The sequence below is a fragment of the Nannobrachium achirus genome, assembly GCF_963921795.1.
Source record: "Nannobrachium achirus genome assembly, chromosome: 9".
Classification (NCBI taxonomy): domain Eukaryota; kingdom Metazoa; phylum Chordata; class Actinopteri; order Myctophiformes; family Myctophidae; genus Nannobrachium; species Nannobrachium achirus.
Window position 1 is genome coordinate 37,330,025 of NC_137818.1, and position 22,876 is coordinate 37,352,900.

Here is a 22,876-nt window from a genome sequence, read left to right on the forward strand (position 1 = left end):
TTTTATTCCATCAGACCCAGCAATCAGTGGAGATCAGCAAAATATTACAGTCACTGAATATGTGAATATGGAAATGTGATCGTTCTACTTTCCTTGTGCAGTTATGTTACACGCAGTTATGTTACACGAAAAGACTGCTTCTGAACAGAGATTGCGTAGAAGGCGTATCAGTCTCCTCAGTTGAAGTCTTATCAACAATGTCACGCATCTTTGTAAAGGGCTAGATACAGTACTTAGTTGCGCACCAAAAACTGCAGATTTACACGCTCACAACGCATTGAGCAGCGATGCGTTGTAGATCAGCTATTTTCGGTGAGTGACACTGGTGCGCAACTACTAAATCCGGCGTACCTATCACATAATCATCTGATGTCTGAAAGGTTGTTGCAGTAAATGTCCCAGAGATGATGGAAATTGAAGAGAATAGAAGACAATGACAGCTCGACAAAAAGGGGCATTGGAGCAAACAGTTGGCCACTGTATCTTTTGGAGGTTTTCATGACACCTGTCAGAACCTTTCGCCTCAAGATGAAAAGGTCACTCGCCTTCTACACCTGAGTGGCTACAGCCGTGTGAGTTGTTATGGTTACAGCTCAGACTGTGCTAGATAGCAGGCAAAGAGGAGGGACTGATGTCTGTGAACGCAGCATATCTAACTCAGAGTGGCGGGAGGAGGACGCACAACTCTGACTACAATCTTTTGTCTGTGTGCTTGCAGGCTTGCAGGATAAATTAATGCTACAAAATAAATATGGGGCGGTGATGTCAGAACCAAAAGCATCAACAGTATGCTTTAGGAGGATCGTTATACTTTTGTAGCTTGAAAAGACAATTTGGCAGTGGCACTTGAGAGCAGCGGGATCTCCATTGTTATAGTAGTATGTGTTCTTCTCAACAGGTGGTACTGTATAGCTAAACCCAAGTGACAACCAGCCCCACAACACATGCTTAGTAACAGGGCTGCCAGAGGCTGGTTGCAGCAGAGGAAGAACGGCAGACAAAAGTATTCAGTAGAGAATTTACTAAAGCGGTCACAGTCAGGTGAAATACTGTTAGACAAAGCAGAGGTAAAAAAAATGCATTGCTAGGGAGTATGATAAACGAATAGATAAACATTCCAGTTGTCCCAATCTCTCACTACATGCAGTACAAAGTTACAGTAAACTTTCTGCTGAGTGGCACCAACCCTGACCTTTGAAGCAGAAAACCCTCCCAGTCAACAATGTTGATGACGCATTCTCTCTGCAACTAATGTGTCACACAAAAAGTCATACATTTCATTCATGGATTCCATCTAAAGAAAGTTGGATTTTGAGATTTTTTACTGTGATTTTTTCACAGTAAGGGTGTATGCTCCGATTCAAATATTGGGGTCCAATCCCGATTATCGACAAATTCTTATTATTTTATTATTATCAATATTATTTTGCTTATTAGCTAAATAAATAAAGCCTTTTTTCAGACATATTCCAGCTAATACCACTGTCTGCCTGACTTTCTTCATAATGTTCAGGGGGAAAACAAACGACGGGGTCATTACAGACACCATGGACTTTAACCGAAGATCGGTTTTCCGGATCAGTTAATTTGGCAACGACCGATAGAGTCATTTGGAGTGAAAAACTGCCAATTTAAATTGGTGACCGATCGATCAGAGCATCACTAATCACAAGCATCTCTTATCTGTTATTACCACCAGCATGAGGGCCAGAGAGTGTGCACTTCTGAAATGATACAGGTGAATCTGTCATGTCAAGAGATGTGATTTGAGGTGACGTCAAGGGATTAAGTTGACAAAACATAAGACTAATGTGGGCAGCGTGGGCCCATATTAAAAGGAATGTTACCAACAACTTGGTGTAGCCACTCACCCATCGGCCCATGTAGCAATCTAACGTAGAAACTATAGCACATATCCAAGTGCAGAAACAATCTTAAAACAGTGTGATTCATGAATTATTTGTATATCAACAATCACAGATCACAGAGTAAGAATGTTTGGGCGTTGATAAATGTGGCGGCTGAAAACAACTCTCATTTAAATATCAAAATCCTAAATATTCTTGATTTAGAGACGACATGGAGATATGCAATGTGTTCAAGAAGTGAAACTTCTGACGGTTTCATAGCAGATACTGTACATTTTTTAAAGTAAAAGGCAAAACTGTCATACGGAAGGTAATATTTTCTGGCTTATACTCCCCATGACTTATTTCTTCAGAACTCTGCAGAAGGACAAATTCTCCATTAAGAGGAAGTGTGATGAGCCAGATCCAGGCAGCTATGCTCTCTTTTGTCTCACCGGATTAAAAAGTTGAAAGACGCCCTCTTAGATCTTCTTGAGAAAGAGCCAAACCTGAGATTGAATACCATGTGCGCTTATTTTTATTCCTACCATACTTTCCCCACTGCCAAGCTGTGCCATAACGGATATTAATGCCTGGGGTACAAAAGGGCGATAGCTGAAGGGAGATCAGCCAAGATTCAAGGATTATGTGGCGCCTTGGTCCTCTGCTGCGGTCCTCCACTCCTGTCATCTCTTGTAGGAGGCAAGAGTGACATACTGTATATTTATGCCCCACCCCACCCCCTACTGTATGTGTTGTGGACGAAAAGGAATTGGCATTCCTTTCTCTTTCCCTTTGAGATTGCTTTCAAGCATAAGAAGCCTTGGCTGCATGCTGCATTCACGCCCTCCAGAGAGTTCATCGTGGCTCATGTGCAGTGAAGAACCCGTTGGCATGGATTGAGAGTCCAGTGGACAGGAGGGAGATTCTGACCTAGTGGTGCCAGACTGCAATTTCTCTCTTGGGAGATATACGTGGTACGTACGCACACGTTTTATTTTTATTTTTTATAATTATTATTTTTGCAGCAGCAGCAGCAGCAGCAATACAGGCCAGGGTAAAAGCAGTCCTTGACATATAATTGGCCTGATGTTTCCGACAATCTGGAGATGCATGAGATGCATCTTGTTTTACCACAATCCCAGTTGCAAATCCACTGCTTTGATCTCTCAAAATGACTCAGGAGGACTATGGGCTAATTTGTCCTCATATACTTTTTTATGACTAAGCGTAAATATGTGCAGCAAAGCTGACAATATGCCCAGATGACCAATGACCATAATAAGGGGCCTTTTATACAGAGACGCTGCCGATCTCATTTTGGATTCGTACTCAAAATGAGATCACCTTTACACCTCGCATTGGCTCCTCTTTGACTTGTATTGTCTGCATTTACACGAAACGCACCATGTCATGCAAAATGCTGTAGTACATATGCCCGTAGGCTACTGTGTATTTACCCTTCAACTATAAAATATAGCCTATGTTGTTTTTAATGAGACATGCATTGTAATTAGGCTATGCTCCCAAATCCATATCATTATTGTCTGTTGAACTGTTGAATGTTCGCATATTCAATGAGTCCCGTGGTGCAGCCAGTTGGCTGAAGTTAAATCATAGAGGTTTTTTAAAACGCCAATAAATGCCACCTGGAAGATGAAGGTTGGAACATCATTTATATGGAGCAAATTTCTGGACATTATCTATGGGGATGGGCGATATAAAGTCGAAAAAAATGCATAACCCGAGCGAGGCAGCGAGTGGAGTATAGACTACAGAGGCGCACATGGGTATGGTATAACGTACCTTGATTACAGGAGAAAATAATAAAATGTACTTCTTAAAATGAATTCATCATGCTTGTTGCTAAAAAGTATTGGCAACATGACTGGTGTATTGCATGCATGCCTTCACACGTGCAAGACAACGGCCATGTTACCATACCTTAGCATTTGCAGAACTGACGCTGCTGGCAGGATCGCGCAGCCGATTTTCTTTTCTTTTTTTTTTACATTATGAGCGAGTGTGCAGGCCTATTCGTGGACTCTTTTTATTCTGTCTGTCTGTCTGTCTGTCTGTCTGTCAGCATATTCATTACATTACTCGTGTGAGTAGCCTAATGGCAAAGCATCTGGATAAATCACTGTCTGTCTGTCTGTCTGTCTGTCTGTCTGTCTGTCTGTCAGCAAGACTCAGCATATTACAATAACGCACTCATTACCTGAAGTCCGCTGCTTCTGTGATGTGATGCGGTGTATGAAGAATTAATCCAGTATTTGTTGGTGAGAAGTTGAAAAGGGGAACGCAAAATAGTCATTAATCATTAGTTTGCTTAGAATGGAATGGTTACCAATCCATAGCCTAATGGTTTAATTTAACTTTGCGGAGAGGAGAGCTGTTGCAACTCCGGCAGGCTACCAGGTGCGACTCATGCGTAATTAATCCTAATTATTGATCTGACCTACTTCTGCTGGCAGTTGTAATTGATTATTTTGTCTATAAACCAATAAATGTTTCATAGCCAATAGGCTATAGACATTTTTAAAAGGCTTTCATATACTCCTGACATTTTTCAAATGAGGTTTGGGCTAATAGATCGCTATGTGTTCAGTTTGGGCTATTTTCTGGGTTTTAATTAGGCCTACAACAACACAAATAATAATAATACATTTTCGGTTAGTCTGACAGACTGACACAGCAGGGGAGGGGGTGCTATGACATCATCGCACTCTCCCTCGCTGCCGATTTCCTTTATTACACAGCTGCGTATTTGATGCGAAAACGCACTTTTCCACTTTCAGACCCGAATTCAAAAAGTGTCGGATTAGGTCATAAAAACGCGTCTCCGTGTGTCAAAATGGCCGTTTTACTAGTAAAAACTACCTGGTAATTAAAAATTCGTCTCCGTCTAAAAGGGGCCTAATTTATACGCAGAAAATATTTATAATGCAGTTCCCCATAAACTGGATGACAAGCAGATGCATTCATCAAGATGAGAAATTAACCATTATGGCGGGTTATGATAATTTGCAGCTCCAATCAGTCATCCATTTTCATAACATTATGCATGGCTTCCTCCCAAGGTTAACAAAATGTCAGAGATTAGGATCTTTTTAAATGTTAAATTAAAGTCACACAGACTAGTCTGCATGGATAAATAGTGAAATGGCATTTCCTTTGACCATGAAGAACACTCATTTCCCCCTGTTTTCAATGTCATCCATTTTTAAAACCACTGGGGCGTTAAGACCAGCATCTTCCCACCTTTGTTATTTATCATTCTTTAAAGGATCAGTAGAGTAGTCTTGGAGGTGGAGAGAGAGATATATACAGAGACAGAGAGGGAGAGGGAGAAAGAAGAACAAGATAAATAGTCTATATTTGTCTGCACTCCTACGCTTTAAGTCAAATTGACTGTCAATGAAGTCTGCGTGAATCAAACAATCACATCATATACACATTAGCTTGAGTGCCACTGCACATCAATTTATTTTGAGAGTGCTTTAATTGAAGCTTGGTGGGAACACAGATAATTGCTCGGTAAAGCACAGAATCGATTAAGGAATACACGAAAGTACGACATGGACCCCATCTGGTAGGGTCAGAGGGCGAAGCGCAGAGCACAGAGAGACAGAAGGGATGTGCAAGCCCACAGCAGGGACAACAGCATGGGAGAATACTCACAGGGTATGGTGCGTAGGTACAGGTTGTCCCTGATCACCTGCTGGAGCTTGTGGTCCAGGGAGCCCTTCTGGAACTGGAGACTGAGGTAGTGACGCAGATCTGTGTTCAACACTTTCCCTGGAGGAGAGAGGACAGGCAAACATCTTGGTAAGTCCAACATTAAGTGCCTACATGACATTCACTTACAGTACACCTCTGCCAGAACACTTTAGTGATGGGATTTAGAGAAATGTATTATTGCGCAATGTTAAAAACACGGTCAGGATTGCAGGGAGTGTATTGCAGTGATTCACAAACTTTATTAGTTGAATTTCTTAAGATCTTTTTTTCTGTGAGTGCATGTGTTTGTAGCTCATATATCAAAAAAACTATGTATTTTACAGCTATACCAGCAAAAATGCTGGTATAGCCGTAAAATACATCATTTTCACTAAACCATTGTGGCGGCATAAAAGGCCAGTGTTGCCAGATTTTGCGAGAGAAATAAGTAACCAGGAGTAAGAAAATAAGCCTCAAACACATCAGCTACTTGAAAATTGCCGATCTACAAGCTCACAACAAATACAACGCAACCAGCTACTATCAATATATACAAGCAACTTTACAGAAATCAAACGCAGAGTAGCTTATAATTAGCAGACATGGCAAAGGCGATGCATGCTCGAGTCGCTTGACTCACTTCGGTTCGTTGTCTGTCTCTTTCTCTAACCTCGCGTCACTCTTTCTCTCTCTCCCTGAACCCTACAAATGGATTTAACAAGTTACAAGACTTATTCTTCATGCAACAACACATACGGTTCAGAAAGGATCGCTGATGCAACGTGTTGCACTTAGCGGAGGAGGAGAGGTTCCAAAAGGAGCTATGTTGAGAAATCATTGCACACTGCCAGCCAGCCATGGACACCATGCGACTCAATGCACTACATTCAAATGCAAAGCGATTCAAGCAATCTTGCCTAAATAATTGATACCCTTATCGCCTTATGCAAGGTGAAGCTGTACTTTATTTCTATATATTCCTTTACATTCGGATCGTTTTCAAAACTGTTATTATTGGCTCCTTTCAGTCTGCTTGTCAAAAAAACCTCAAAAATCACGGTAAGCGTTTTCACTGCAGGGAAATTTGTATTTTCCAGTACTTTCAGTAAAAATGACTAGGTAGTTTGCCGTGACATTTCGGACACCAAAACTTCCGGCACACAAAATAAGTGGCCATTTTCACATGGCGTGAATTTAAAATTTGCAATTTTTGAAAAAACGTCCAGAAGTTTGGCTCTGTGAAAACAGGGCATTGGTCATGGTCAGGGGAAATATTAGGCTTTTGGTCATCAGGCAGAGGCTCTGAGCCACTACTGCTACACATGTACAGTATGGGATCTCCCGACTTTGCATGTGTATCAGCGAGGACCCAAGGGCATGATGTGCCAAGTGGGAAGTTGGTCGCAAAAGCAAATCGATAGAACCGTGAATATAGTATGTAGTACAGACGTCATATTGATTATATCAACATACTCAGTACGTTTATATCATCAATATGACGGAGGTGCAACGTTGGTTTAGTGGTTAGTGCATATGCCCTTCATGTGGAAGGTTGAGTGGTTCAAACCCTGCCTAGGCCGAGGTCATCAAGGGGTAGAAGACGGCAGCCACCTCATAGACTGGCCTAGAATCCATTATTGAATCCATGCACGTTTCAAATGTGTACATTTTTTTCGCAAAGCAAAGCCCTGCTTAATCATACAAGGCTGTCGCACAAAAGTAGTGAAAACAGCAGATCTACATGCCTGACACAGAACTCCATATATGGGCATAAAAGGGACAGACAGACAGAAAAATTGCACCTGTGCATATCTCCTTGTATGGGCCGTTCTGTCCGTAATTTATGTGTATGAGCGCTTATCTCCATACAAGGAGATCCGTACTAATAAAAAGTGGCTAATAATACAAACAGATCTCCATACAAGGAGATCCGTACTAATAAAAAGTGGCTAATAATACACACAGATCTCCATACAAGGAGACCTGTACTAATAAAAAGTGGCAAATAATACACACAGATCTCCATGGAGATCCGTACTAATACACACAAAGTGAAACGTATAGGGGGCGGTTTGCACCGCTCACAAAAATGGTGTAGAGAGTAGGATATAAGAACTGAGTAGGAGGCCCAAACAGAACCGCGCCTCACTTGGCAGATTGGAGCTGCCATGTGTGATCAAACTTTAAGCGGACTCCTTAGCCATTCAGATGTACACTTGAAAGAGGAGAACACACATGCACACTCCAGAGTGACAGCAGTTCCGTTCAGAAGGAGCTTGGGAAGAAGCACACACGCCGCACTGAGGAGGAGGGAGATTTAGCTAGCGTTCTCCTCGGAGCGATGTAATGTCAGAAGGAGAAGAGAGGAGGGGGGTTGCAGAGAGAGAGAAATATTTCCCTTGTGTGTGCTGCAGTTCTCTTCCTGGGAGAGCCGTAAAGACTCCAGCTGTTCATGTTTTGAAGCTGCTGCCGGGGGGTTGGGCGGAGCCCAGAGGATGTGCTTTGAAAAAGGTTTCAGTTATATGTGGACTTTGGTATTTGGCCCATAGATAGTTATATGTGGACTCTGTATCTGACCCATAGATAGTTATATGTGGACTCTGGTATCTGGCCCATAGATAGTTATATGTGGACTCTGGTATCTGACCCATAGATAGTTATATGTGGACTCTGGTATCTGACCCATAGATAGTTATACGTGGACTCTGGTATCTGGCCCATAGATAGTTATATGTGGACTCTGGTATCTGGCCCATAGATAGTTATATGTGGACTCTGGTATCTGGCCCATAGATAGTTATATGTGGACTCTGGTATCTGGCCCATAGATAGTTATATGTGGACTCTGGTATCTGGCCCATAGATAGTTATATGTGGACTCTGGTATCTGGCCCATAGATAGTTATATGTGGACTAGTCTGGTATCTGACCCATAGATAGTTATATGTGGACTCTGGTATCTGACCCATAGATAGTTATATGTGGACTCTGGTATCTGACCCATAGATAGTTATATGTGGACTAGTCTGGTATCTGACCCATAGATAGTTATATGTGGACTAGTCTGGTATCTGACCCATAGATAGTTATATGTGGACTCTGGTATCTGACCCATAGATAGTTATACTGTATGTGGACTCTGGTATCTGGCCCATAGATAGTTATATGTGGACTAGTCTGGTATCTGGCCCATAGATAGGACTTGGGAGGGACTTTTTTCAGTATTGCAATTATGTGGCCGATGTGTCGAAATTTGTAACCACTTTCAAAGTGTTGACCCTATTTTAGGCATTTGTTTTCAAAATGTATGCTCACTTTGCATGGTATCAAACACAACACACGTGCATGCATATCTCCTTGTATGGGCCGTTCTGTTTTGAAAACATTTTATTTTTTATTGTTTTAAAGATTTGTTTGGGGGCTTTTATGCCTTTATTCATAGGACAGTAGACTGACAGGAAATGGGGGAGATGTGGGGAGCGACACGCGGCAAAGGTCATCCGGATCGGGAATCGAACCAGCGACGCCGCCAGGCATCCATGCCCATGTGGCAATGCGTAAGTAGTATGCGCCTGGACCAGTAGGCCAGCGGGCTCCCTGAATAAACGTTATAAACATCGGCAATCAGTGTTCATGGGAAATTATATCAGCATCAGACCCAGGAAACAACAAAGTCTTATGCACACCTCATCATCTCAGAGACAGGTGCGTAAGGAATCAATTCAAAGTAAAACGTATTGTATTGAATACAATATGCACACAGTCTACACATGCACAATAGGCCAGGGACAACTTTATTTAAGCAGCTTTAAGTCAATAGACCTTCTTCAGGTATGGGTTATTCAGTTACACTCCCCACATCAACAGACACTCTCTGCTCAAAGATGTGTAAGGGGCAGTGTAGGTGGTGTCTCAGCTTAAGTTGTACAAAATAGTAAAAAAAAGATATCATATTGCCACAGTCACTTTCTCATACAGCAGTGGTTCTCAACCTGTGGGTCGGTACCCCCAGGGGGGTCCCCAAATTATTTTTCGGGGTCCCCATATGATTAACTTAATGTGCAACATTATTTTCTCACTCAACAGTAAACAAACCAACTTAAAGTTTAAGTGTATAGATGGTATCTGCCATTTCTAAAGTGACAATTTAAGGACTTTTTAATACCTCTAAAATGACAAATTAAACAATGGGAAAATTGTCAAATATTAGAGGCAGAAATTGTGAAAATAGCCGATCTACATGCTCTCAACACCTTTCAACACGAGGCGTTGTGAGCATGTAGATCTGCTATTTTCACAATAGAACCGTGTTATACAAAATGTGATGCCTCAACTCTTAGTGTTCGTAGGGTAGGGGTCGCCAGTTAAAATATGATTATTTTGGGGGTCGCGGCCTGAAAAGGTTGAGAACCACTGTCATACAGTATAGTGCATACTGTATAAGTCTAGATTAAAGTTATAAATCTACCGTGCCCGAGTCATAGAATGTGGGAATATCTACTCCTGGGATTTCTCCTGAATAATAATGCTATTATACACACAAACACACAGAGCACACAGTGTACAGTAGCTGCAGTAATTAGCTGAAAGAAAATGAACATGGGACACTGTAAACGCTAGTGTCCTTCATCCAAGATGAACAACTTTGAATACTAATCATCAAACCTTTTTTTAATCCTTTTCCAGTATACAATATACGAGTCACAACTAAGGGATATAAGTGGCTACTGAAAGCATATGATAAACGATTAAAAATGGGACATGTCAAAGAGCTGCTGTCCAACTGACAATAATCAATAAATTCAATGCTTTATTTATTTAATTCTCAAATCAAATTAAAATGGAGACTCAAATTAAATCAAGCACTCCCATTTGTGCCCAAAGCTGATACAAAAAAGGACCACCACCCAGAGTTGAGATTAGCCGCATTCATAACATGGCTATGCCTGTTATAATAATGACATGCACTGTACTGTGTGTATGTATTGCATGTTAATCCACTCGACTGTTTGCTACTGCCAAGTTACGACACATTTAGTGGAACAAGTGAGGCATGTGATAAGAGTGTTACTGGGCTGTGTTTAACACTCAAGGTGGGGAGGAGGAGGCGAAGGTTTCTCTGCAGGCCAGGGACGTGCTGGCCCCCTGGAAAAAGATTTGGAGAGGCCCTCATTGCGCGCTATAGAGAGATCTCTCTCTATAGCACTGCTGCTACTCAAAGATTTGTGACAAAGTGACAAGCCAGTGGGCCAATTACATGAGTTATATTTCGTCGTTGTCGGGTGGAAACCTTGCATGTCCAAAACCGTTTGTTTTGTATTTATCATTTTAAAAATGATTTAAACTAGTGAAAACAGCCGATCTACAAGCACACAACGCCTCGCACCGCGAGGCGTTGTGTGCTTGTAGATCTGCTGTTTTCACTACTTTTGTGACGACGGCCTTGTATGATTAAGCAGGGCTTTGCTTTGTGGAAAAAATGTACAAATTTGAAACGTGGAGATACAAGGTTTCTGCCCGACAGTGACTATTTACTTTGTTGGCCGCCCAGCCCCCAAAATGGAATAAAGGCAGACATTTTATTTTAATTTTGAACCGGCCGTTCGGGAGTTGTCCCGCTTTTCCCAATGGCCAGCACGTCCCTGCTTCAGGCACACAAAACGAGCAGAGGAATGGGAGTTCATTTCTATTTATTTAGGCCTGTAGCGAGGTTTGAGTGTGCCTGGCTGCTAAACATACTGTGAAGCACGTTTTTATATAACATTTGTAACTCAGTCTGATCGCGTGCACACATGTAACAGGTCCATTTGGTTACATTTGTACACGCTCAAACATTATGGAATTTATCGCTGCTGTTCAGTGGAAATCCTTGTATATCCAAAAACTAAAATATTAAAAAAATACTAAAATAATAATATTTGTATATAACCGTTATGGGGTGCACATAAACTCCTTTTTTGAGTACACATTAACTATTTTTCCCATCTGTTGTAGATCTCAGATCTGCTAGGCATTCATTTACAAAACATAAAAAACATTATTATTATTTCAATATGGAGAAGATACATGGTCTCTGCCTAACAGCAACAATATTTGACTCCAGTTCAAACACTCCAGCAGTGACTGCAGTATGGAGACAGAAACCTGCCTCTACATTATGTAACTCTATGGAGTTTTCTTTTTTTTCACTGTTGTTGTTGAGGAATTTAGGTCAAGGAAACAAAAGCTGTGTCTCTCACACATGCATCAGAACTCACAAACCCACAGGCCTGTGGTCCCACGTTCCCAGAAGCTGTGAGACATGAAAAACCCCAAACTCTAAAACATGCACTCACACACACACACACACACACACACACACACACACACGAGTGCACTCACACACACACACACACACACACACACACACACTCGAAACACATTTTGTGCACGGCACGCACCCTCTTCCAGTTCCCAGAGGGGGTGCGGGTGGGGTGGGGGGGTTCATCCTGCATGGGAATTCTGTAGGGAATCCCAGCCTGGATCCATTTCCACACACACACACACACACACACACACACACACACTTACACACGCACGCACACACACACACAAGCCTCGCTGGGACGGTCAGCGGGGTTCAGCTGTGGACAATGGACAGTGCTAATTGTTATCACAGGATTCCTGGAACACAGGCCAGATACCCCACTGGGTCAATAAAACCTCTCTCTCTCACTCTCACACACACACACACATACACACACACACACACACACACACACACCATCGTCACTTCTCACGATAAACAGGAGCTCAGTGTGTAAAAGCAGAGGGTTTGGGGGGTGTCTTAATATTAGTCCGCTGTGTCATACAGTTGGGAGGCTGCCTGTGAGTGTGTGTTGGGGGGGCTTGTAAGGCATGCATGACACAATGGAAGGCTTTGTGCCTTGTCATCTAGCTCTCTCTCTCGCTCTCTCTCTCTCTGTCTCTCTCTCTCTCTCTCTCTCTCGTACAGTCCAGGGAGGTAGGTGGGTGGTGGGGTTGTTAACCCAAGGACAGAGAATAACTAAACGCTGACGGAATGGGGAGGATTAGAAAAGGATAGAGGTGGTGGCATGTGGGGTTTGCAGGGGCCTAATGATGCATGGGAATTATCCCCCTCCCCCTTATTCTCACTCCTCCCCTCACAACCGCCAGCAATATGTCTGCCTACCTGTTGCAACCCCCCCACACACACACACACACACACACACACTCTCTCTTTCATCTTGCCTTATCAGGTGGCCCAATCTGTCAGGGTAAAAGCCCTCCGCCTGCCTCCCTTTAATTCTACTATTAGCAGGGAGCCTTGACCGTGACGCCTAAACTGAAGAGGAAGGAGGGGGCAGGAATGGAGAGAACGGGAGAAGAGTGGATCGGAAAAAAGCCTTCCTAAGCAACTGAATACTGGCTTAAATCAATAATTTAAAAGGAGCCAGAGTGAAAACACATGGACACACTCTCTCACTCAGTCACAAGCGTGTACAGGGCGTACACACACACACACACGCAAGCATGCAAGCACGCACGCACGCACGCACGCACGCACGCACGCACATCTCCTCAGTCACAACATGCAATAAAACTTTAACAGAGACAGGTGTTGCGGCCCATCAATCTGTCCTGGTCCCATAGGGTACGTACATGTCGGCATCTCTGCCAAGTGAGCATGAGAAACGGCACGGACCATGAGCTCTTTCCCTGCACTCACTTCCCCATCTGTCACTCTCTGTATCTGATGTCAAAACTATTAAAGCTCTTTGCAAGTGTCTTTCGTTGGATGGCAGGTCGTCTCTCGGGCCACGGGCCGGACGAGAGAGCCTCGATCTTCCCACCCTGCACCTCAAAGTTTTGGCGGCCCGCAACTCTGAATCAGTGCAGAGCAACTCTACGGTTTTGGTGTGGAGAAATGGGGACATTCCAACGCATCCCTAAATTACTGATCGTTTGGAAAACAAACATGAAGCATTTTATTATGATCCAACAACAGTGAACACAATGAGCAGCTGGATTTAGTCCCAGATCTCAAGAACTTTTTACGGATCAATCAATGAAAATGTGAAATGCCTGACATTGACAGAGCCATGCAGACCGTTTTTCTTTTTTTCCTTTTCCTTTTTTTGGAAACTAGCTTTTGGATCAACTTACAGCAATAGTTGAAAGATTGCAGCAGTGTTTACAGTGTTGGCTGGTGTTCAGTGCAAACAAACTTCTTAAAAGGAGCGTAGCATGTTAAATATGGAGTGCACAGATGGCAGTACAACCTCATTCTGCACAACAATCAGATTAAAAAAATCATATGCACAAACAAACATCAGCGTAAGCTTCTACAGTACTGTAAACTCTTTGGCCAAACAAACCTGAAGACACCGCTAAGCCCACTCATTGTCAGACTAGTTGTTGATAAAACACTAGACTAGATCCGTCGGCGTCCAGGGAAAGATATTCTCAGACAGACAGTAAACACCCAGTTGAAATTACTGAGCATTCGGCAAATAAATCCTCTCGTAAAAGAGCAGGCAAAGGGAGATGCCAAAGGCAGGTAGCTGTGTCTGGTGTCTAATGAGTCCATTCTATGACAGTGGCACAGTACTGGCGATGGCAAAAAAACAAACAAACAAACAAAAAACACTCCTGCCCCTGTGCCCTTCCTGTCACTGACAGACAGGTGGAATCAGTTGAAACAGTTTGTTAAAGTCCAGGTGTACCCATACTTGAAACCACACATTATTATTGCAACAACACAAAAAGTTATTATCATCATACTATCATCATTTTTTCATTCAATAATACTATCAGTTCCTTGCTTGCTTGAGATTTTGACTTGTCCATTGGTGTGCCTTGGTCACGAAACATTTGAAAACCACTTTCATTTGAGTTGTGAATCCACCATCTCATTTCTCAATTTTGCAAACGCTACAGAAAAGGTTGCAGAACACGGTAATGTCAGAAGACAAGGAAAACTTGCTGCTTGAATTCATCACCACTGGGAAAAGGGTGGATGACCACCTATAGGGCCATGGAGGATCTAATATCAGCAGAGGTGATTGCTGCATCTCTATCGTCACTAGAAAGCACTCGTTGTCATGAAAGCATCGAGGGATTTTGGGGGCTAGAAGTGTGAATCCAAGGTAATGCAAATGCAAAGGAGGGGGCAGGAATGTTAAATGTTTGTCATACTGCATGGAGGTAACATTACAAAAGACAGTGCTGGCTGAAAAATCTATTTAGATCTTTTCAATCCAATAAACCATATTCTGCTTCCTAGACTACAGATGGAGCAGCTCCCGTGCCAGCTGATCTCTCCTCAGTCCTCACCCATGCTACTGCTGGTGCATCAGTGTTTATTGCCACCGGCAAACGCAGTTCAACATCACGCCCTCAAATGTCCTGCAATGTGTCCTCAATGTCCATGACACATGGCAATGTTATGCAGCACACAGAATACTCTTGACTTTCTGAGGGCTATTGGGTATTGAAATATTCCACCTGACATATCCAAACATCTGAAGCACATTTTCAATTGAAAGTTAAGACCAGTCATACATATACAGTACAGTAGTATATTAGCCATGTCTTTAATGAACAGCCATTGTCCCTTATCAGCCAGGATGCTCTTGGAGGACTATAAGTTTGACAGAGTTGGCTTGTATAAAGGAGTCATGGTTGATCGAAGGTAATTTGTCAATTTCTGTATGATCTTTCAGTGGACATTGATGGCGCCTAGAATCCCGAAAACATTTTTTGGTATGGCAAACTCGCTCTTGGCTGGCAGGTGTTATAGAGAAGTGAATGTATTCGACAGACAAGGCTCGCCGAACTGCCAAAATAGTGGCAGATTGCAATGATGCCTCCAATTGAAAAGTTGGAAAGACCCACTGGAACAGCAGGCAGTTGTCTTCCAGGTTATCTGCAGGGAGGTGACAGATGTCCATCACACAGCCTGGAGGGATAACCTCAATTTACGATGGCACTCCTCTTCACTTGATAGATCTATACATTCTTCTTCCGCCATTGCTCAATTCTTTGGCCAAATACAAGGGAATCAAGAGATGATGCCCAGGCTTAAAACCCAGGTCTCCCGCATTGGGAACCAAACATTCAAGAGGGAATCACTACATGGCCAAGGGACTACAAGACCAGTAGGCGTACTACCTGACACCAGGGTTGACATTTCTCACTTGATTATTGTGTTATTGAAAGATGACCTCCAACCGCTGCAGATGCGCTAGTTATATTTTATCATACTCTACCATACAGGTTGGTCAAGTTTAATTTAAAACAAAGTTCTGCATCAAAGATTTAAAAACACATATTTAATGGCTAGTGATTATTGTGATAATATTAAGCCCATCATCTTCATATGTAGTGTTTGTGACAAGCATGAGTACTTGAATTGACCACCCAATAATTTTCTATAAGACTTTGTGCCCTTAAAATAGCAACAATACATATAAGCCTTATATATAGATGCCTTATATTATAAGGCATACACGTTGATTTTCATTTGTCTTAATACGTGAAGTCGCTATGTTCATACAGAACATACTATTGCGGCTCACCAGATATCCCACCTTCAGACCTACACAGTCAGGTGGGCACAACGTGTTATGCTATTTAGAGGGCGCAGATGCATCATGCTAAAATGAGCCTAGTGCAGGGTAGATTTGTGAGGCATTGCCCACGTTGCACCGAGTGCAAGTCAAGATAGGGCCCTATTGCCCCAAAGCCTTCCTCTCAAAATGGCTGTTGTGTGAGGACTTTTCATAATACAGGAGACAAACTTTATTGCTGTTGTCACTGATACTGCGGGGGCTTTGTCTGAGATCTGTAATTGGCCAGCAGACAGAAGTCTGTGTGAAGTCAATTAGTCACTGTGGAGAAGCAAATGGGCCCCCGAGATTAAATATGGATGGAGGTGGTCTTTGGGATAGAACATGATACATGAAGGAAATCGATGATCTCGATCACACTTTTCTCTCTCCAAGTCTCTTCAAAACCAATTAGTGGGCCAGTTATTAAAGATGGGTCAGTCATGGTCAATGAAGGAGACAGTAGCCAGGGTGGGGCCCTCATTTCAATTACATTCATTTAATCAATTAATTCCTTCTCTATCCGTCAACAGCGAATGTTGTAATTGTAATTTTATTACATCCTAACTTTTTTCCTTTTTTTTTTCTTCTTTTTTTTACTGTTTGCTGATTCACACCAGTAAATATTTAGGAGGGATGAGGAGACGTCACAAAGAACTACAAGTTCATGGATTGCTAACTCCATTCATTCTAGCCGCAAAACATTTCGGGAGGGAGGGTTCCCCAAAACCGATGTCTGACAGGCAAATTCATACTGCCACTGAACATTTCTGTGCTCTAGATACAGACTGTGACCACCACCGTTTGCACTGTTGGTGGTGACTCGTCCGAGCCAAGTAGAGTACACTGCACGACCTTGCAACACACTGTGGGGAATTTCTGACGGAGGGATAGGTTGAATTTATGAATGGTCACTAGTGCAAGATTACAGAGGCCTTTGTACCTGCTGGAAGTTGGTCAAATCAGTTCCGCAAATCCACACCTCCGAATGGCGTCATAGTAGACTGTAGCCAGCCGAACCGAACATATATTACCTGTTCTGGTGTAGAACAAGTCTAAGTCATGGGTCTTTAACAGTGGGTCCCCTAGGGGGTCCTCAGAGTTACTACAGGGGTTCCTCCAAATCTTTGTGTGATAGAAACGTTTTTTTCTCCTTTTTTATATTAACCACTTGAACCCTAGTGTCAATATTCTGAGAACTGTAGCCAAAAATAGCAGATCTACAATTCACAGATCGTAGATCGCTTGTAGATCAGCTATTTTCGGCCACAGTACAGAGTGAAAGTTCAAGTTTATTAAGTATTGACGGTGCAACTGGTTAAATATCTGACTACACAAATTGACATGAATCCAAAATACACTGACGATTGTGCTGTCAAACGATGAAACTATATGGAGGTTGTGGGGGTCCCTGCTTCATCTCTCTCTCGACTAAAGGGGTCCTTGGCCTGAAAACATTGAAGACCCCTGGTCTAAGTCTTAATTCTGCAGTATAACAAGGAAAACACCACAATCCCAGTAAAGCTTTCGCTTAGCAGAACAGCCTAGATCGACTTACCAGCATATAACCGAACACTGAGCTTAATGTTGCAGACATATAATAGTCAGTATGATAATCACCATTACCCTGGGCAACAGACACAGATGGTGTCCCAAAGTACACGACATCCAGAAATACATTCCTGGCTGGCACCGCATGGCTTGCCTGCTATTGTTGGCTGGCTCTACTAAATAGCCATTAGATACGTGTTTCAGATCAAATTGGCTCATGTGCTGCTGCGATCTGCGCTCCACTGAGGAGGACAAAAGTGTTTAGCTGTTGCCTGGTGTATGTGGAGAGGCTATTAAAGGCAATCACCTTGTGAGGACCCAGGCCTGTGTGTATAGGTGTATAAGATGGAATAATGATCAACAGAGTCAGTTTTAGGAGTCCCACTCCCACATTAACTCCAGGTACACTCTCCCCCTCACTTCACTACTTAATTGCATGGAACTAAAGTAATCAAGCAGACAGCGAGGAGGAGTGACCTCAAAGTCGTCCTCTGTAATCCTATTGTGCCTCTGAGGAAGATGGCTCTAGTCTCTGCGTCTGGGGAGTGTCGGGGTGAAGGAGACCTCTGGTCGACCTGTGCTGGGAGGCCCGCCTCCAACACTCTCCTTGTCACCGTCACCTTGTCACCATCACAGAGCAGACTGGGATGTGTGCCACTCTGTCACCCAGAACCCGACTGTCCCTCTTCCAATTGCAGTTGCAGTGATGGGTACATCACCAGTCACCACGCCAACGTATAAAGTGGGAGGAAACTAACAAAACAAGATCGACGAGGTCAATGCAACGAGGCTGACGTTAACAAGCCGTGGAGAATCCTATTGTCCATTAAATGTCCAATACTGTGGCGACCACTCATCAATCAAATATTTCAGAGATTTCTAACAGGGGCCCAGGCCAGGACCAGAGTAATAGGACTTGATACAGACATGGAAGCAACTTAGGTGGATGGAGGGAGGGAATGGATGCAGCTATAAGATGGGCTCAAAATGGATAGCCAGCTCTATTTGAAAGGATCATTAATCACTTTTATTCTAGCCTGTTAACCAGTGTAGCAATCTCTCTTTCACTTCCAGGCTCCAGTCTTCTGCAAAAGACAGCTTCCTGGATAGAGCTCCAGACGTCCATTACAAAATGCACAGCTCTCACAGCCAGGTTGTGTTAACCTTCAAATTCTGTCCAAAAGGGGTGCATAAAAAGGCATACAATATGGAAGAACGTAGGATGCAGAAAATTAATATGGATATCTGAGAGTGTGCATACTTGTATGTGTTTTCGACATGTTTCATTCTCACTCCAGAGTGCTTCACGGCTGTTCGGTTGTACAGACGGAGGCCTTGTGGGTGTGATATGAAGACAAGAGGCTCCCTGCTGCGCCCGGCCTCATCAAAAGCAGGCCGCTGCCGTATTCTGTGAGGAGGGTTTGAAGCCTTTCTTCCATGTCTGTCTCATTGATCCACACAGCCATGTGCACATACAAACCCACACTCATATAAGCCTAGAGCTCACGCAAAAAGTGCACAATAGCTTCCAAAATGGCTTGGCTACCCTTGACGGAGAATGATAGAATGCATGTGAAGGAGAGAGAGAGAGAGATCAAAGACAAGCACAATCTTATTTCCCATCTCCATTTTCTAGTGTCTGAGTGATCTTCACTTCCTGTTCCCCATGGAGAGGGAAGACAGACAAAGAGCTGCCACAAAGAGCATATTACTGACGGGGCAAAGCTACACAACACGCAACACGGAAACGGGAGAATTCTATCAGGGAGGAAATTGGTGAAAGACAGACGCGAAGAAAGTTTCAAACCGTTATGTTCCATCATACTGTGGGGTACACACAGCGAGTAAGCTACACGACAATGATCTGATATTTGACAATGAGCTGAGCTTTTATCCAAAATGATGACACTGGTAATCAAATGTAATAAAAAGGCAGCCCGCGCAGTTCTGCCTAACATTGTGCAATCCATTGCAAACTAGGAGCACCTGCAGTGGCAATAGAGGGTTGCTACAAAAAGACCATTGATTTTGTTAGAGGAATGCTTCGGATCTGTAATAGCCCCGGCCCCCCCGGCCTTTGCTCCGTGTATTATGGTTCTGCTTCTGCACAACAAGAAAAGTGTGATGCGCTCTTAGCCTCAATAACTTGGGTTGTCACTGACAATATGCCAACCGATGCATCAGGGCCGGGGAACCCTAGGGGATGACAAAGGGACTCTCTCTTTCTCTCCCTCCCTCCCTCTCTCGCCCTCTCGTCCATGTAGGCCTACAGTCTTACACATAAGCACTGCAAGCATTTTTCACCCACAGAGGACGCTCCATACTCTGAAAACACAATGCCAGTAACAGTGTTATATTATATATCAGGGAGCGGCCAACATAATGTGACAAAAGGGAATAACAATGACAATATTCACTGGTGTGAAATGTCATGTGAGGGATTTTGTTACTTGGGACAGACAGTGAGCGGCGGGGCTTCCATTCCACCCACTGAAAAGGACTTTAGAATGCTTTGTTTCAATGTTTGAAGCATTCACTCTCATCCCAGACCCATAGGTAGTGTGTGTGCATGTGCGTGTGCATAGACTCGCACTGTATGTGCACATGTGAGTGTACGTGTACGTGCATATCGTCGTTGTCGGGTGGAAACCTCGTATCTCCAAGTTTCAAATTTGTACGTTCTTAGTAAAGTAAAAGCCCCGCTTCATCAGACAAGGCCGTTGCACAAAAGTAGTGAAAACAGCAGATCTACAAGCACACAACGCCTCGCGGTGCGAGGCGTGCTTGTAGATCGGCTGTTTTCACTAGTTTAAATCATTTTTAAAATGATAAATGCAAAACGAACGGTTTTGGACATGCAAGGTTTTCAACCAACAACGGCGATATATGGGTTAAGCGTGCTTTCATGCATGTTAGACCATCCTTCAACCCTGGCAGTAGAGGCGTTGCACTGTAGCCACGTGTGCCAAGAATTATGCATGAGAGGAGAGCAGCTAATAATGTATATACTCCATTGCATGACGGCGGTGTCGCACGCTGGTGTCGCGCGAGTGTGACTAAGAATAAATCAGTCTTAATACACCCAAAGGAGCAGGCCAAGAAGTGTGCATCTCTTGGTGCAGGGCTGACTGCACAATTGCCTGGATACTGGACTCGAATGAAAAAGGTCAATCAATGCAAGAGCTGACAATGCACATCCTTCGTGTACTGTGCAAGTCCCTGGGCATCTAGACAGGCATACACAGCACATTCAATAATAACTATGATTACAAAGCCGGAATCTGGGATGTTCATTTTGGGGATCTCAGCGATTATTCTATCGATTGCTTTTGTGTAATTGAATAATTCATCATTGAAAAGCAGGTTTTTACTAATCATTTAAACAATATAAAAACATTTGGTAAGACTTAACCAAACATTTATAATAATCGATAACATTTATTTATATATATATATATATATTTTTTAAAGATTTGTTTTGGGACTTTTTGCCTTTATTGGATAGGACAGTAGACTGACAGGAAATGGGGGGAGAGACAGGGAGTGACATGCGGCAAAGGTCGCCCGGATCGGGAATCGAACCGGCGACGCCGACAGGCATTGATGCCGAAATGGCAATGCCTATATGGTATGCGCCTGGTCCACTAGGCCACCAGGCGCCCCTCGACAACATTTATTATTGTTCGCGGCCCATTCATGATTTATTCAAATCATTACATCAGTAATATTTTAATGAACAATAACTTCAATTAATTAACTGCAGCCCAGGTTCATTTAACTTTGAGTGTGTCAGAATGGACCCATTACCTTGTGCTAGTACTGAACACAAATCAAAAATCATCCCTGTGTTTCTCTCTCTTGCTCTCTCTCTGTCACACGCACACGCACACACACGCAGGCAGGCACGCACGCACGCACGCACGCACGCACGCACGCACGCACGCACGCACGCACGCACGCACGCGCGCACACACACACACACACACACTCCTCGTCCATCTTGTCCATCTCTAGAGGTCAGGTCAGAGTGGTGAGCCGCTGTAAGGAGCGGAGGCACCACTCTCCTACATTACAGACATCCATCATGTGTCCAAACCCGGGGCCTCCAGCCTGGGGTACACTCCTGTCCTATCACTGAGATGAGTTAGCTGGCCAGGATTCACTCATTTCAGTCTCATGTCCACCCAACATCACTCTGACAGTATGTGTGTGTGTGTGTGTGTGTGTGTGTGTGTGTGTGTGTGTGTGTGTGTGTGTGTGTGTGTGTGTGTGTGTGTGTGTGTGCACGCAAGCGTGTGTGTCAGGATGGTCATGGACCCAACGACCTGCCATAAAACCTAGGCTGCACTGCTTTGCAGGTAGAGGTGTGTAGGTGTCTGCGTCAGTGCACACCTGTGTGTGTGTGTGTGTGTGTGTGTGTGTGTGCGTGCACGTGTGCCCTGCAGCTAACTGGAGCCTGGGGGCATTTGCTCAGCCACTGGACGATGACATTTAGCTGGTGATTTATTTGTTTCTCTTTGAAGGCCGCAACAGGGTTTGCCAGTAAGCCGGGAAGGAGACCAGAGAGGAGGAGGGCGGGCAGATCAGTGGCTCAGAGCTGGTGAATGCGGCTTTAAGCAGCCAACGGCAGCTGGAAGAATGTTCTAGCTGTTAGAAGAATCTTCTAGCTGCTACCGACAGCTTGTCCTCATTGTGTTTTTTCTCTCTTCTTTTTTTTCGGGCAGGTGGAGTTTGCTTTCAGGTTGCCCGACCGGGCAAGTGCTAGTTTGAAAGGGGACACAACCATCTATAAACACAGCAAGAGATATCTGTCTAAACACTTGAACTTGGCCAAAGCGCTCTATCTTCTGGTCTTTGGAAAGTAAAGTAAAAGCACTGTTTACCAATAATGTGCTGTTTTAACTGTTCACTGTAAAAATATAAAATAGGTGATATGTGTGAAGTCATATTCAATCATAACTACTGTAGTATGTAGGTATTTGGATAAAAAATTTTATGACATTTCTAAAGTGTTAAATTGAACGGCAATTCAAATTTTAATTATCATTTTCTAATGAGCAATTTACTTTTCGGGCATGTGTGCATGACCTTTGGGAAAGTAGATAATGACCCCTGATTAGGGCCCACTTGAAATTCTTAGGGGTG

General features: G+C 43.4%; 1 protein-coding gene across 2 annotated transcripts in view; it reads right to left on the reverse strand.

Moving 5' to 3' along the window:
• The window catches only part of magi3a (membrane associated guanylate kinase, WW and PDZ domain containing 3a), a 173,586-nt gene that overhangs the window by 64,901 nt on the left and 85,809 nt on the right, over nt 1-22,876 (reverse strand). For both annotated transcript variants that reach the window (XM_080733751.1, XM_080733752.1), the window contains exon 2: nt 5,532-5,648. In XM_080733751.1, coding sequence (XP_080589877.1) covers nt 5,532-5,648 — 117 coding nt within the window. The remainder of the gene's footprint in view (nt 1-5,531; nt 5,649-22,876) is intronic.